The sequence below is a fragment of the Vombatus ursinus genome, unplaced genomic scaffold (assembly GCF_900497805.2).
Source record: "Vombatus ursinus unplaced genomic scaffold, bare-nosed wombat genome assembly UNPS02014818.1, whole genome shotgun sequence".
Lineage (NCBI taxonomy): Eukaryota > Metazoa > Chordata > Mammalia > Diprotodontia > Vombatidae > Vombatus > Vombatus ursinus.
In genome coordinates, this window is record NW_020954596.1 from 26,500,143 (window position 1) to 26,514,365 (window position 14,223).

At 41.2% G+C, this 14,223-nt stretch overlaps 1 protein-coding gene across 1 annotated transcript in view; it reads right to left on the minus strand.

Moving 5' to 3' along the window:
• The window catches only part of FAM184B (family with sequence similarity 184 member B), a 119,983-nt gene that overhangs the window by 16,278 nt on the left and 89,482 nt on the right, over nt 1-14,223 (minus strand). The window contains exons 7-11 of the mRNA XM_027836517.1: nt 10,678-10,784; nt 7,275-7,395; nt 5,835-6,047; nt 4,598-4,751; nt 2,876-2,988 (exon numbers count right to left, since the gene is read on the minus strand). Coding sequence (XP_027692318.1) covers nt 2,876-2,988; nt 4,598-4,751; nt 5,835-6,047; nt 7,275-7,395; nt 10,678-10,784 — 708 coding nt within the window. The remainder of the gene's footprint in view (nt 1-2,875; nt 2,989-4,597; nt 4,752-5,834; nt 6,048-7,274; nt 7,396-10,677; nt 10,785-14,223) is intronic.

Sequence of the window (14,223 nt, forward strand, 5' to 3'; positions counted from 1 at the left end):
TGTCCTTCCTAAAATATGGTGCATAAGAGCATAATACTCATGATGGGGTCTGACCAGGGTGGGTGCTGCAGGATGATCTATCACCTTCCTTGCCCTGTACATTATGCTTTTCTTTCTTCAGCCCAAAATTATATTCCCTTTTGGGGCTGCACCATTGACTCCTATTGAGATTGCAATACATTAATACCCCCATCTCTTAAAGACTGCTCTCTGGTCACATTTCTCTCATCTTGTGCTTAAGTTTTTTGAAACCCAAATGTAGGACTTGATAGTACTCTCTATTAAGATTGATCTTAATAGACCCAACCATGCCAAACCACCACCAAAGTATTGATAGAAGAGACTGGGAGAAACCAAGTAGGGGGAAAAGGAACAGATCTGGCAGATTTCTCTGAGTGTTTGATTCTATCAGTGACAGTGGAGCTACGACACTTTAACCCTAACACTTCAGTATCCAATACGAAAAAAAAAACCAACAGAAAATTAACTTAAGAAGATGATATCAGGTTTTGGTTTTTTTGTTTGTTTTTGCAGCAGATCACATCAGGAAAAATAGTTATATCAGACTAAGGATGTATAGAAGAAATCTCTGCTGGGGGTTGAAACAATTTTGAAAGCAATGAGGGATTAATTTTTAAACTATTTCAGAGAAGGGAGGATACCAAGACAATGGGAGGGAAGGGGGGGAACTCACGTATGATTTTATTACCAAAAAAAAAAAAGGCAGTTGAGATCTCCACAATTACCCAGCCATATGACTACTTTATAATTTCTTTCTTTCTTTCTTTCTTTTTTTGTGAGGCAATCGGGGTTAAGTGACTTGCCCAAGGTCACACAGCTAGTATGTGTCAAGTGTTTGGTCTGAGGCCGGATTTGAACTCCAGTCCTCCTGACTTCAGGGCCAGTGCTCTATCCACTGTGCCACCTAGCTGCCCCTACTTTATAATTTCTATAAAAATCTTTATGTTAATTGTCTATGCTCTTGGAGGGTATGCTTGATGAAATTATAAGAAAGGAACTGATTTTCTAGATGATTTCTATAGATGATTTTCCAGAGCAGACAATCACAACTAACAGAAAAGTCAATGCAAAATCACTGTTTACTGTTGGTTGGTTTCAAAACAGCATTTCAGTCAAGAGGGCAAAATACAGCTGTAGAGGCTCTCTTCCTAAAGATGCTTCTCTGGCATATGTTAGGATCAAACAAGATTCCTTGATGGATGTAGCCACAGAAACTTAACTGAGGCTCAGAAAGGTTTAGTGACTTGCATAATGTCACACAACTAGTCAAATGGCAGAATTTGAACTTGGGTCTCTCTTGACTCCTAATCCAGTGCTCTTTCTATTACAACATCCAGTCAAATGAAGAGTATATGCCATAGTACTATAGTTCAGAGGAGATATTGATTACAAGCCCTGGAAGTTGAAGGTATATGTTTATGTGTGTATGTATATACATATACATATATATGTATGTCTATGTATTGTGTGCATATTAATTAATTAATTAAGCATATACTATGTGCCAGGAGCTATGCAAGATACTGAAGATACAAAGACAAGGAAGAAATAGCACCCACCCTCAAGGAGTTTGGGGAGTAGAGGAGGCGCCCGCTACTGGAAAGAACATGTTAAGTGAATACAAAATTTTAAAATGAGTAATTTGTTTGGGGAAAGGGGAGGTTGGAAGGGGACAACTACTAGGAGAATGAGATCGGGCTCCCATAGGAGATAGCACTTTAGCTGAGCCTTGAAGGGAAACAGTTTTCAAGAGGCAGAGGTAAGGAGGGAGTATAATCCAGCATGGCAGACAGTGACAAGACTTTGAGGTGGATGATGGAATGTCATGTGTGGGGAACATCAAAGAGGCTAGATTAAATGGAACATACTGTGCATGAAGGAGAGTAACCATGATCAGCCCAAAGTGATCATCTGGAACCAGGGAGTAAAGGATGTTAACTGACATAGAGGTTTGTATTTTAACCTTTTATGGTATTTCATGAAGGGGTAACAGTGGGTGTTACTAAGATTAATCAGGTGGTGGTATATAATGGGGAATAGGGGAAGACAAGACTGGAGCCAGGAAAACTTCTGAGGAGATAATTCAGTAGGTCAGAGCTAAGGTGGAAGGTGATCAAGACTAAGGTAGAAGTGGAAATGGAAAGGATGGGGTGGGTGTGAACCACATTAAGAAGAAAGACCCTCCAGTCTTCATGCATGACCAACTGAGGCAGGTGCAAAGGCAGGTGCAAAGGAAGGTGTCAATGATAACTTTTTTTGAGCCCGGATGATAGAAACAGGAGGTTGGAGGAGGGAATGGGGAGGCAGGGAAGGGGAGCAGTTCTAGAGGAAATCCCAGAGCTGCCCCATGAGGGATGGTAGTTCCTGGGGCTAGCTCTAGAAGTTGTAGGAGTCCAGGTCTTTTTAGAGACCTTTACAAGGGGCCCCACTATGTCAAATCTCAAATTGCATAATGCAAACACTACTAAGTTGCCTTTTTAAAGCATACTTTTAACCTTATTCAACATTTATAATGTGCTTTTCATTTTGAAAACACCCTCATCAATGCTTCAGACACCTGTTAGAAGAAAGGAAGACTTTTAAATGCAGAAGTAATACCACAAATGAATGGACATACAGCCATTGACTAAAGGGCTGAGCCTATTGGCATACTCTTGGGTCTGACTCCTGGAGCCATGCAGGAAGATACACATATGCATGTACACACACACACACACACACACACACACACGCATGCACTACATCCATGAGGGAGGTGGGACAGGAGACTTGCTCTAAAATTTCTCACAGGGAAAGGTGTCATTTTGGCTCTAAAACACAACACTGCGCTGTGAGTAGAGCACTGGAAACTTGCCTGCTGTTTCTTCAGTCCCCTCAGATTCTTCAGCTCAGTCTCGAGTTCCTCTATTTCCTTCTGTTGGCTGATAAAGGACGCATGCTGCTCTGATAACTCCAGCCTAAGAGAATCTAGGGACAACAAGGTGAGTAGGAAATTAGATATGCACGGAGGAGGGGGACAGTCCCACAGAGAAAAGGCAGGGCATGGCATGGCTGAGGTCTGGGTTTTATACCCTGATACTCCCCCACAGGAGTCAGAAATGCTCTTTTTTTAGGCCTGAGCCCCACCCCCTTTTCCTGGTCTCCTCTCAAGGGTCCAAGGTCTGCATAGAAATGAGTGGTTAAGTGTCCCAGGGCCTGAGTCTGCTTATCAGAGAGATGAGCCCTGCCAGCACCTAGGCTAAGCTCTCCCTATGGACTCCCTTCCAGACTGAGAAAAAAAAAAAAGCAAAAGATACTTTTTATTACGAATAAGACACAAAAGGATAAACAGTCTAATTTTTACTCCATTTCTTAAATAGATAAACAAAAAACATGAAAAATCTCTTTCACACAAACACAAAGAGTTTGGATTAGACCAGAAAGACCATAGCCAATTCATTAACTAAATGAGAATGTGATGAAGAAAGATGTTATAAAATGAATTAGATAAAACACCATTTATCTTCACCCAAGATATAGAATATATTCTAGATTTCATCCTTGTTTCCTAACACTGGGGTTATGATAGGCCTTCCTCTGTGTCTCATATACACATACACATAAGTACATATGTGTGTATGTGTGTATATGTATGTGTATGAGGAGAAAGTACCAAGAGATAATAGAAGATAAAGGCCCATATCTGCATGGCTGCACTGGGACTAAGTGAGACAAACAGATGCACAATTTTTCAAATGCTCTAGGGCTTCTTAAACTTTCTCCACTTGTGACCCTTTCAGTGCTTCTTAAACTATGGATCAAGTTTTCATATGGGTCAGTTAGAAGTTATAGCTTCTTGGGTATGTGCATGTGTATGTATGTATGTATGTGTGTGTGTATACACACATACATATATACATATACACACATGTATATACAAACGTGTATATTATATGTGTATATACCCATATATGTATGTATGGATGCATGCGTGCACACATATACACCTCACTTTTCTACTTCTGTACAGGGCAGTCAATTAGGATATCCAATCCAACAATCATTTCTTTTTTTTTCTTTATTTTTTTTTCTTTTTTGGCTAGGCAATGGGGTTAAGTGACTTGCCCAGGGTCACACAGCTAGTAAGTGTTATGTGTCTGAGGCCGCATTTGAACTCGGGTCCTCCTGACTCCAGGGCTGGTGCTCTATCCACTGCGCCACTTAGCTGCCCCTCAACAATCATTTATTAAGTGCAAAGTGCCATCCTAGGCACTGGGGATACAAGGATAAAATGAAGAATTTCTACCCTTCAGAAGCTTACTTCCCACATCACAGATTCAGATAGAAATAAGCATCGCATCATATCCACTACTCTTTCTACTATCTCCCTGAGCTCCCACCACCATCTTAAACCAAGTGCCAGGCCTGAGGACCACAGAGAGTTAAATTACACAATCATTGCTCATGAAAACCCTGAGTGGCCAGAAAGAGCTTATTCAGTTTATCTCCATCCCACCACTGTGGTTTCTTGGCATGAGGACATGAAGCCCTGGGCAAATGAACCCAGGCTAATCTGCATGGCTGCTTTATTGTATACCTAGCAAGAGGGCCTGCTGTTTCTGTATCCTCTCACGTTCCCCCTGAAGGTCTTTGCTTGCCTTTTCTTCCAAGGCCTGGAGTTCCAGTTGATGAGACTGATGCTGAATCTGGAAGGTGTGACTGTATTCTTTCTTTAGGCGCTCCTCAACCTCCTGCAGGCAAAGCAAAACAAGAGAGAGTTTCCTGACTAATGAAAAATTTTGGCAACTGCCCAGGATGGCAAAAGGGTTGGGTTTAGTTTGTATGTGTAAAGATTCTTAGTGAGAGACATGAGCAGCTGCTTGAACTCCAGGCTAGACAATTCCCTCTAACAGGGAACTTAAAGAATTGTGCATCTATCTGTCTCAGTTAGTCCCAAGGCAGCCTTACAGATGCGGGCCTTTGTCTTCTATTATCTCTTGGTACTTTCTCATCATTGTACCTCACTCATTCTCCTTCCAGTCACTAAGGAGAGCAGAGAAAAACCTACCATTTGTCAAAATCAGAGAAACCTTCTTTCTGATTGCTGCAATTAGAAACACCGCATCGCCACTTCATCCCATGCACAGACGAAAGCGCTGAGGAGCACAGCGTTTCAGAATGCTCCCCCGATCCTCCCCACCCAAAGATGGGGCTATCAGTGGTTTGTCACAAAGCATGCACCTGAAATGCCCCCTACATGGTTCTGCTTTGAGCTTGGCCACCATCCAGCTATGACTTTTGACTTCCCATCCCCCATGGGCTCTTTCCATTATACCACACTGCCCCTCTGCCTCTCCTCTAGTACCCAAACTAGTCAAACACAGAGGGGAGCAGTCGAGGGGGACTACCCTGACCCTTCCCTCCCACCTTTGTCCCTCATACCACAAGCAGCCCTGGTCCCAGGTGACCTCTAGCTTCTGAAGTTAAAAATGGGCTCATTCGGTACCTGGAGAGGATAAACCTAATACAAATAAAGGGATGTTACCACAAAAGGGGCTACAAGCTTAGGAAAACTATCAACCCAGAGTTATTGGGCAAGCTGTGAATATAAATAGATTCTTTTCATATTAAGTCAACAGATGACAGAACCACACCTGGTTATTCATTAAGGAGAACTAGGATGTTAAAGGTATGCCCTGAGGTTAACCTCGAGGAAGAGAGCCCCAACATATCCCTGGGTGCCCCGACCCCAGAGCAAGCCTCCCTGGCTAAAAGGCTCATGCGTCTGACCTAGAGCTGGGGTGCTTGTGTTCTTACTGCCATGGAGACATTACCTTCAGTTCTTGGTTTTTGGCGTCTTCCATGATCTTGAGGGCTTCTTGGTGGGAGGCCTCCAACTGGGCTTTAGCAGTCTGGCTTTGTTTGATATGATCTTGAAGTTCCCGAAAAAGCTTCTCACGTTCTTTGTCAGACAATTGCTTCAACTTCTGCAGATCCTCTCTGTGGTTATGGGCAGACTGCTCCAGAACCTGCTTCATTCGGGAAATCTTCAAAGAATAGGACCATTCACTCAGCACCCCAGAGCTCTTACCCAGGGGTGGGATGGGGCTTTGTTGTTGTTGTTGTTGTTGTTTTGTTTTGTTTTGTAACGGTGGGTTTTTTTTTCCTTGGTTGTTTTTTCTTTCCCCTAACAAAGGCTCCCTCTAGGGTTATGGTTCACTGGGAACCCTCTGTCTGGGAAAGTACTATCATCATCAAACTTTACGGGAGTGTCAAGAGAGCAAAAATAAGCAGTCTTGGGAACAGATGGGCTAGTTTTCCAGTCCCACGAGGGCTGTCACGGACTGGGTGAGGTGGGCTAGATGGAGTGGGTAAAGGTCTCCAGGAAGGGAGAGGGCACTTTTATTGAGTATAGTTAAGAAAAGGAATATTAAAGATGAGGCAAAAGGGTAAGTAGGTTGATACAGGGAGTGCTAAGAAGAGATTTGATATGACAAGCTTGACAGTGTATACAGAACACTTGGAGTCAAGAAGTCCTGAGTTCAGATTCTGCTTCAGATACTTACTAGGTGTGTGACTCTGGTCAAGTCACGTGACCTTACTCAGACTCAGTATCTTCATCCTTAAAGTGAGGAAAACCATAGCTCCTGCCTTGCAGGTTTGTTGCAAGGATCAAATGAGATACTAATGCTGCAAAGCATGCTTACGTATGTTGCAAAACTAAAAAGCATTGTAATATTAGCTATTATTATCCCCGGTGAAGACCAGGGCCTTCCCAAGGTACCTCTCAGGTATGGAGGGCCTCCCATCAAAGGAGCTCCACAGAAAGAAGACCTGGGTTTGAGAAGCAGGGGAGGAGTCATAACATCATAGCTTTAGCATTAGAAGGGACATCAAAGGCCATCGAGTTCAATTCTCTCATTTTACAGATGAGGAAACTAAGGCATATAGAGTTTAAGTGACTTGCTCAGGAACAATCAACTAGAAAATGTCTGAATCAGAATTTGAACCCAGATCGTCTGAACTCCAAGTTCCTAGAGTCCTGGGAAGGAGTCTAAGTCCCTTCTAATTTTGTCCACTATTGCATGCTGCTTCTACAAGTAGAAGACAGAGGGAGAACAGGAATGGGTCAACCTAGGATAAAAAAGATCCAAAGCACTCCCCAACCCCTGCCCCCACAACACACATGAGCATAAAGAGCTTCATTTGTACCCAAGATGGGAAGACATAAAATAATGCCAGCTGGGTAATCCATGGCAATGGCCCCATTCTACCTGTACTTGCAAACTGGCTCTCTGGTTCTGCCAGTCTTCTGGCAAAGTCTGCGTTTGAGACGCCTCCTCTTTCAGGAGAGGAGGCTGTTTGTTATCTTTCCATCTGTAGGATCTTTCCAACCTTTAAAGATACAGTGATCAAATTGTGTATTAGCATAGAACTTCAGAACGAAATTCAGCAGATTGATGAAGTTTCTTCTATGGACTATGTACTGTAGAAAGTAATAGGCATGCAGAGACAAGAGAAAAACAGTCCCTGCCCTCAAGGAGCTTACATTCAAGGGGGCTGGGAGTGGAGCAGGACAACAACAAGGTATCTATATAGTACTTTAAGTTCTGCAAAGCACTTTACATGTGTTAGCTCACTTGGTCCTCACAACCACCCTATGAGATGAGTGCTACTATCCCCATTTTATAGATAAGGAAACTGAGGCACAGAGAGGTTAGGTGACATTCCTAGGGTCATACAGCTAGGAAGTATCTGAGACAGGGTTTGGGCTCAGAACCCCCTGACTCCAAGCCCTGCATTCTAAGCACTATGCCACCTAGATAAGTAAATATCAAATATATGTGTGGTGTGTGTGTGTATACATATATATATATATAATATGTAAATAGCATACAGCATATACTATAGTAAATAATACATAGCACATTATTTAATAGTGTACTCTATAAATAGTATATGGCAGCTAGGCAGTGCAGTAGGTAGAGTGCCAGCCCTGGAGTCAGGAGGACCTGAGTTCAAATGCAGCCTCAGATACTCAGCAGGACGGAGGTAGCTCTTTGTCAGCTGGATAACAGGGCAGGAATTCACGCAAGCTGGGACAGACTCTTCCAAGATTTGTCAAAACAGATGACTATTACCCACTTCTCATGACTTAGGTAGGTACAGAAGAAACTCCCAAAGGGAAGCAAGAAAGCATTGTTAGGGATAAGGATTACAGAATCTTGGAAAAGAAACTGTAGGCCATGGGGGCATGGGTGGTACTTTCATCATTGCTGTCCATCAGTGGCAAGATATTCAGAAGGGACAAGCCTGTGTAACACTTTTGGTCATATTGAGGATGAAGTGCCCTAAAACCACCAGATCTTTTTCAGACAATTGCCATAATAATCTTTTACTTCTTAGACCTGCACTACCACCTCCAGATCTGTATAGTGTCTCTGATACTGTCACTCAACAAACCCTCTTCCTTTAAGTTCATGCTATCCAACTGAGCATCAGGACACTCCCCACCTCTCTCCTGAGAAGCTTCAATCCTGCATCCCCAACTGTCTACTCAGCATTTACACCTAGATACTCTATTGGCATTTCTTTCTAATTTTCATTTTTATTCTGAACTTAAGAAACACCAAATAGAATGGGCATTTGAATGTACATAATAGAAAAGGCAGAGGGAAGAACTGCAATGAAACAGGCGGTCTCTGTTATGTGCACCTTCCTGTTAAGTATATACAATAAGATCAACCTCAGTTTTTGACATTGTCTTGATTATCTGGCCTTTTTTCTCGCCTTCCTTCTGTTCAAAATTTCCTTTTTAAAACTGTAAACTTAATCACAGTACCATAGATTTAGAGCTGGAAGGGTCCTTAGAGGCCAATGAATCCAACCCCCTTATTTTATAATTAAGGAAACTAAAGCTTAGATAGATTAAGTGATTTACATTGCTAGAGTGCCCCACAGTTCCTGCTGACGCTAGACTAGCACCATCTAGCTGCCCCCCTGTAGGCAATCCAGACTCAACATGTCCAAAGCAAATCTCAGTATCCATCCCTCTAAACCCACTCCTCCTAAATTCCATATTTCTGTTGAAAGCGCCACCATTTTTCAAGGTTCAGAACTTCAATCATCCTTGCCTCTTCCCTCTCGCTCACTCATCCATATCTAATCAGTTACCAAGCTTTATGGATTCCACCTTCTCAGCATCTCTAGAATCCATCCCCTTCTCTCAATTCATACCACAGTACACGGCATATAGTAAACACTATATAAATATTAGGTGCTATTATTCTTATTGTTGTTTTTGTTGTTGTTAACTTATCTATGAACATGTTGTATCCTTCCAATAGGATGTACATTCTTTGAGGCCTTTCTCATTTTGATATTTCTATTCCCAGGAGCTAGCACCAGGCTTGACACAGAACAGGTGCTAAATAACTACTAGCTGATGAACTGAGTGCTTTACCCAAGGTCACACAGTATTAGTGCATGTCAGAGTTGGAACCTGTGGCCAGTTCCTGCCTATGGGGTTTCAAGACTCTGACTTCTGTTTATCATTATTCTACTACCAGGTGCTATGGTCTCTGAATTCTTGTTAAAAGAGCTAATAGTTTGGTGGGGCAGAAAGAGCCCTGGACTTACAAGCAGGGGATATGGGGTCAAATGCCATTTACCTGTATAAACTTGAACTAGTCATTTAAAGTCTTTGGACCAAATTTTCATCACCTGTAAAATGAGAAAGCTGAACTAGACAATCTCTAAGGTTCCCTCTCGTTCTAAATCCTAAGATCTATGTATGGCAGAGGAAAGGAGGAAGGGAAAGGGGAGTTTTCTCTCTATTGGAGAAATAAAGAATCACAGTTATGTCAGGGAGAGAGCAGGTACCTGAAGATATGATAGTCCTTGCTCTCAGTAGGATTCATTTTGACACCTAGTCTTAGGCCAACCTGCACTGTCATATTGTTTCATATATTTCCCATTTCACCATTTAAACAGTAAGAGTTGAAGGGTGGGGGCCTCATAGACACATCCTTCTCAGATCCTCAAACAGGTCTTTGTACAGAGGACATTCCAAGAAATATTGTGGAATGGCAGCTTAGTGTGGTCATGGGGGAAAGCACATGGGACTTGAGTTGGAAAAACCAGGTTTTAATTCTGGCTCTCACATGCATCAGTTGTGTAGCCTTGGCAAAGCTGATTCACTTTGGACCTATAACATCTCTAAGCCTCGATTTCCCCATCTGTAGGTAAATAACAATGACACTTATACTACCTGCTTTACAGGATTATTTTTGAGGAAAACACTATAAGCCATAAAGTATCAAATAGATATGAGGAATTATTAAAATACTCCACCCTAAACCCACCCCTTCTTCAAACTTTCCTAAGACAGAGAACTATTCTCTTCCATTGTAGAGCTCTCATGTACTCAATTTGCTATAGTGAAAAGGATACTTGGGCCAAGTGCTACCTCTGTCATTTATTAATAAGGTGATCATAAGCAACTTGCTCAACCTCTGAGAATCTTAATTTCCCCATCTGGAAAATCAGACCACCTCTGCTTGTCTCACAGTAATGCTGTCAAGGCCAAAGGAAATGAAGTACATAAAGCACTTTATAACAAAGTGCTACCTGAAGGCAAACTGTCATCATTAGTCATAAGGGATGAGCCTCCTTTACCTTTCTTCCTCTTCTTTGGTGGTTTCTATTTCTACTGCTAATTGTTCTTGGCATTTTCTTCCTTCAGGTGGTGTCTTAGAAAGTTCACTATGTTTGAAGCATTGTTCCTAAAACAACAAAGAGAGGAAAAGGGGAAGGAAGAAAAAGAGAGGAAGGAAGGGAGAAAGAAAGGAAGGAAAGAAGGAAGGAAGGAGAGATATAGGGAGGGAGGTGAGGAAGGAGAAAGAGAGAGAAAAATAGAGAAAGAGAGAGAGAGAGAGAGAGAGAGAGAGAGAGAGTCACTTTTTTCTTCTCCAACTTTTTTCTTATTCAGGCATTCCATTCCTCCTCTATGGAAAGAGGAAGGAGAGGCACCAAAACAGGGGATGACCCATAGAATCTGAACTCTCTGGACCAGGTCACAGTTATTTCTTTCCAACAGTAAGTGTGTAAAGGTCATGAGAAGATGGGTAAAGAGACAGTATAGTGTAGTATTGAGAGTACTGGATTTGGAGCTGGAAGACCCAGATTCAGGTCCCAGCTCTATCCCTTACTCTTTATGAGACTTTGGAAAGATCACAAGCTCTCTGGGTTTCTTTTTCCTCATCTGTCCAACAAAGGGCTTGGACTAGGTGATTTCTAACTAGAAATATATATGGACTAGAGCTTTCAGCCCTAAATGGATAATCCTATGAATTCAAATGAGCCTAACACACATTTAGTGAGTAAGTCATGAATTCCTGAAGGGCTACAGCCCTGTTGTTATATTTTTGTATGCCTGCTCAGGGTCTAGCACCATAATGAGCATGAAACAAGAGTTCAATGAGCACATTTGTACAGGTGAGGAAACTGAAGTCCAACTGCCTTGCCTCTTTCATGTGTCTTTTTGATGACTTGTATGTAATTTTCACTCATTTTAGAGTTTCGAAATTCACCTCAATTCAATTCAACAAGCATTTATTGAACACCTACTATATACTAGGCACTGTGCTATGCTCTCGGGGATAAAGACAAAAAAAAAATGAAGCTGCCCTCAAGGGGCTTACATTCTACTGGGAGGAGCCCCAATATGTACACAGAATAAATACAAAGTAATTTAGGAGTGGAGAGCTGAAGCACAGACAAATGGGGAGATTAGGAAAGGCCTCTATAAGGATGTGGCATCTGAGCTTGCTTTGGAGGGAGCTAGAGAGTGTCCAAGGTAAATGCTAGGGAAGAGATTTCAAGCACAGGGGACGGGTTGTATAAAGGCATGGGAGCTGGGAAATAGAATGCCATATACAGGGAACAGCAAGGAGGTCATTTTGGCTGAACCAGACTTAAATAACATCAGAAGGATATTGGTGTTAAAGAGTTGGTACTTGGTTAAAGAGATGGGGGTTAGAGAAACATGGGTACATTTGTATGAACCAATGCAGAGTAGTGTGAGTGGAATGAGGAGAACAATTTACACAATAACAATACTGTAAAAACTAACACTTTAAAAGATTTAAGATTTCTTAACCATACAAAATGACCCTCCTGATTCCAGAAGACTGAATGCTACCCATTTCCTGAGAGAAGCATGATGGATTCATGATGCAGAATGAGATATGAATGACAGAGACAATATGGGATTTTTTTTGGTTTGACTATGAATATTTGTTACCAGGATTTTGTTTTTCCTTTTTCCTTTTAAAATAAAGGTAGGTGGGAGTGAGAGAAAGTAAAAGTCTTGTTAGTTCAAAAACAAAAAGGAAAATGAAAAGAGAGATAGGCATTTATGTCTTGGGACAGCTTAGGAACATAGAAAGTACTACACAATTTTCCAGATGTGATTTAGCTTAATCTCTTGCTACCAACTCACAGTAAAGCAAAGGAGACTGATATGCCTATTTGCACAGGAAAATCTAGGTAGATTAAAATGCCTATTGGCCAAATTATGGTATGCCTCTAGAAACACAGTACTTTGAGTTAGTTCATCAGCACATATATATCATGGACAGACATCATAGATGGACAACTTATTGTGTTTTCTTAAATGAGCAATAAAAAGAAATAGGAGAAAACAACAGAATGGGGAAGACATCTCTTCAAGAAAATTAGAGACATCAAGGAAATATTTCATGAAAAAACATTTATGATAAAGGCAAAAACGGTAGGAACTTAACAGAGGCAGAAGAGATTAAGAAGAGGTGGCAAGAATACACAAAAGAACTATACAAGAAAGATCTTAACATCACCAATAACCATGATGGTATGATTACTAATCTAGACCGAGACAACCTGGAGAATAAAGTCAAGTGGACCATTGTTAACAATAAGGCTAGTGAAGGTGATGGGATTCCAGCTAAGCTATTTAAAATCCTAAAAGATGATGCTGTTAAAGTGCTGCACCCAATATGCCAACAAATTTGAAAAACTCAACAGTGGCCACTAGATTGGAAAAAATCAATTTAGGTCCTAATCCTAATGAAGGGCAATGCCAAGGAATGTACAAAGTACTGAACAATTGTGCCAATTTCTCATTCCAGCAAGGTTCTTCAGATTCTGCAAGCTAGGCTTTAGCAATATGTGAACCAAGAATTACCAGAAGAGCAGGCTAGTTTTTAAAGAGGCAGAAGAACAAGAGACCAAATTGCCAACATTTGCTGGATTATAGAGAGAGCAAGGAAGTTCTAGAGAAACATCTACTTCTGCTTCATTGACTACACTAAAATCTTTTATTGTGTGCATCACAACAAAATATGGCAAGTCTTCAGAGAGAATACCATATCATCTTACTTGTCTCCTAAGGAACTTGTATGGGGGCCAAGAAGCAACAGTTAGAACTGAGCATGGAACAGTTGATTGGTTTAAGTTTAGAAAAGTAGTATGTGAAGGCTGTATACTGTCATTTTATTTATTTAACTTCCATGCAGAGTTTCACATCTCCAGGATGGACAAATCAAAAGCTAGAATTAAGGTTGCTAGAAGAAATATCAACAATCTCAGATATGCAAATGATACCACTCTGATGGCAGAAAGTGAAGAAGAATTAAGAAGCCTCTTGATGAGGGTGAAAGAGGAGAGTGTAAAAGCTGGCTTGAAGCTTAAAATAAAAAAACAAACTTGGCAACTGGTCCTTTCATTTCCTGGCAAACGGAGGGAGAAGAAATGGAAGCAGTGTCAGATTTTATATTCTTGTACTCAAAGATCAATCAGACAGCAACTGCAGCCATGAAATTAAAAAACACTTGCTCCTCAGAAGGAAAGCTATGGCAAATCTAGATAGCATACTAAAAAGCAGAGACATCACTTATTGATGAAGATCCATATAGTCAAATTTGCAGTTTTTCCAGTAGTCATGTATAACTGTGAGAGTTGGACTACAAGGAAAGCTGAGCACTGCAGAATCAATACTTTGAAATTGTGATGCTGGAGAAAACTTTTGAGAGCCCCTTGGACAGCAATGAAATCAAATCAGTAAATACTTAAGGAAATTAATTCAGGCTATTCATTGGAAGGTTAAATACTGAAGCTGAAACTTAAATAAATACTTTGGCCACCTAATGAAAAGATGGGACTCATTGGAGAAGATCCTGATGT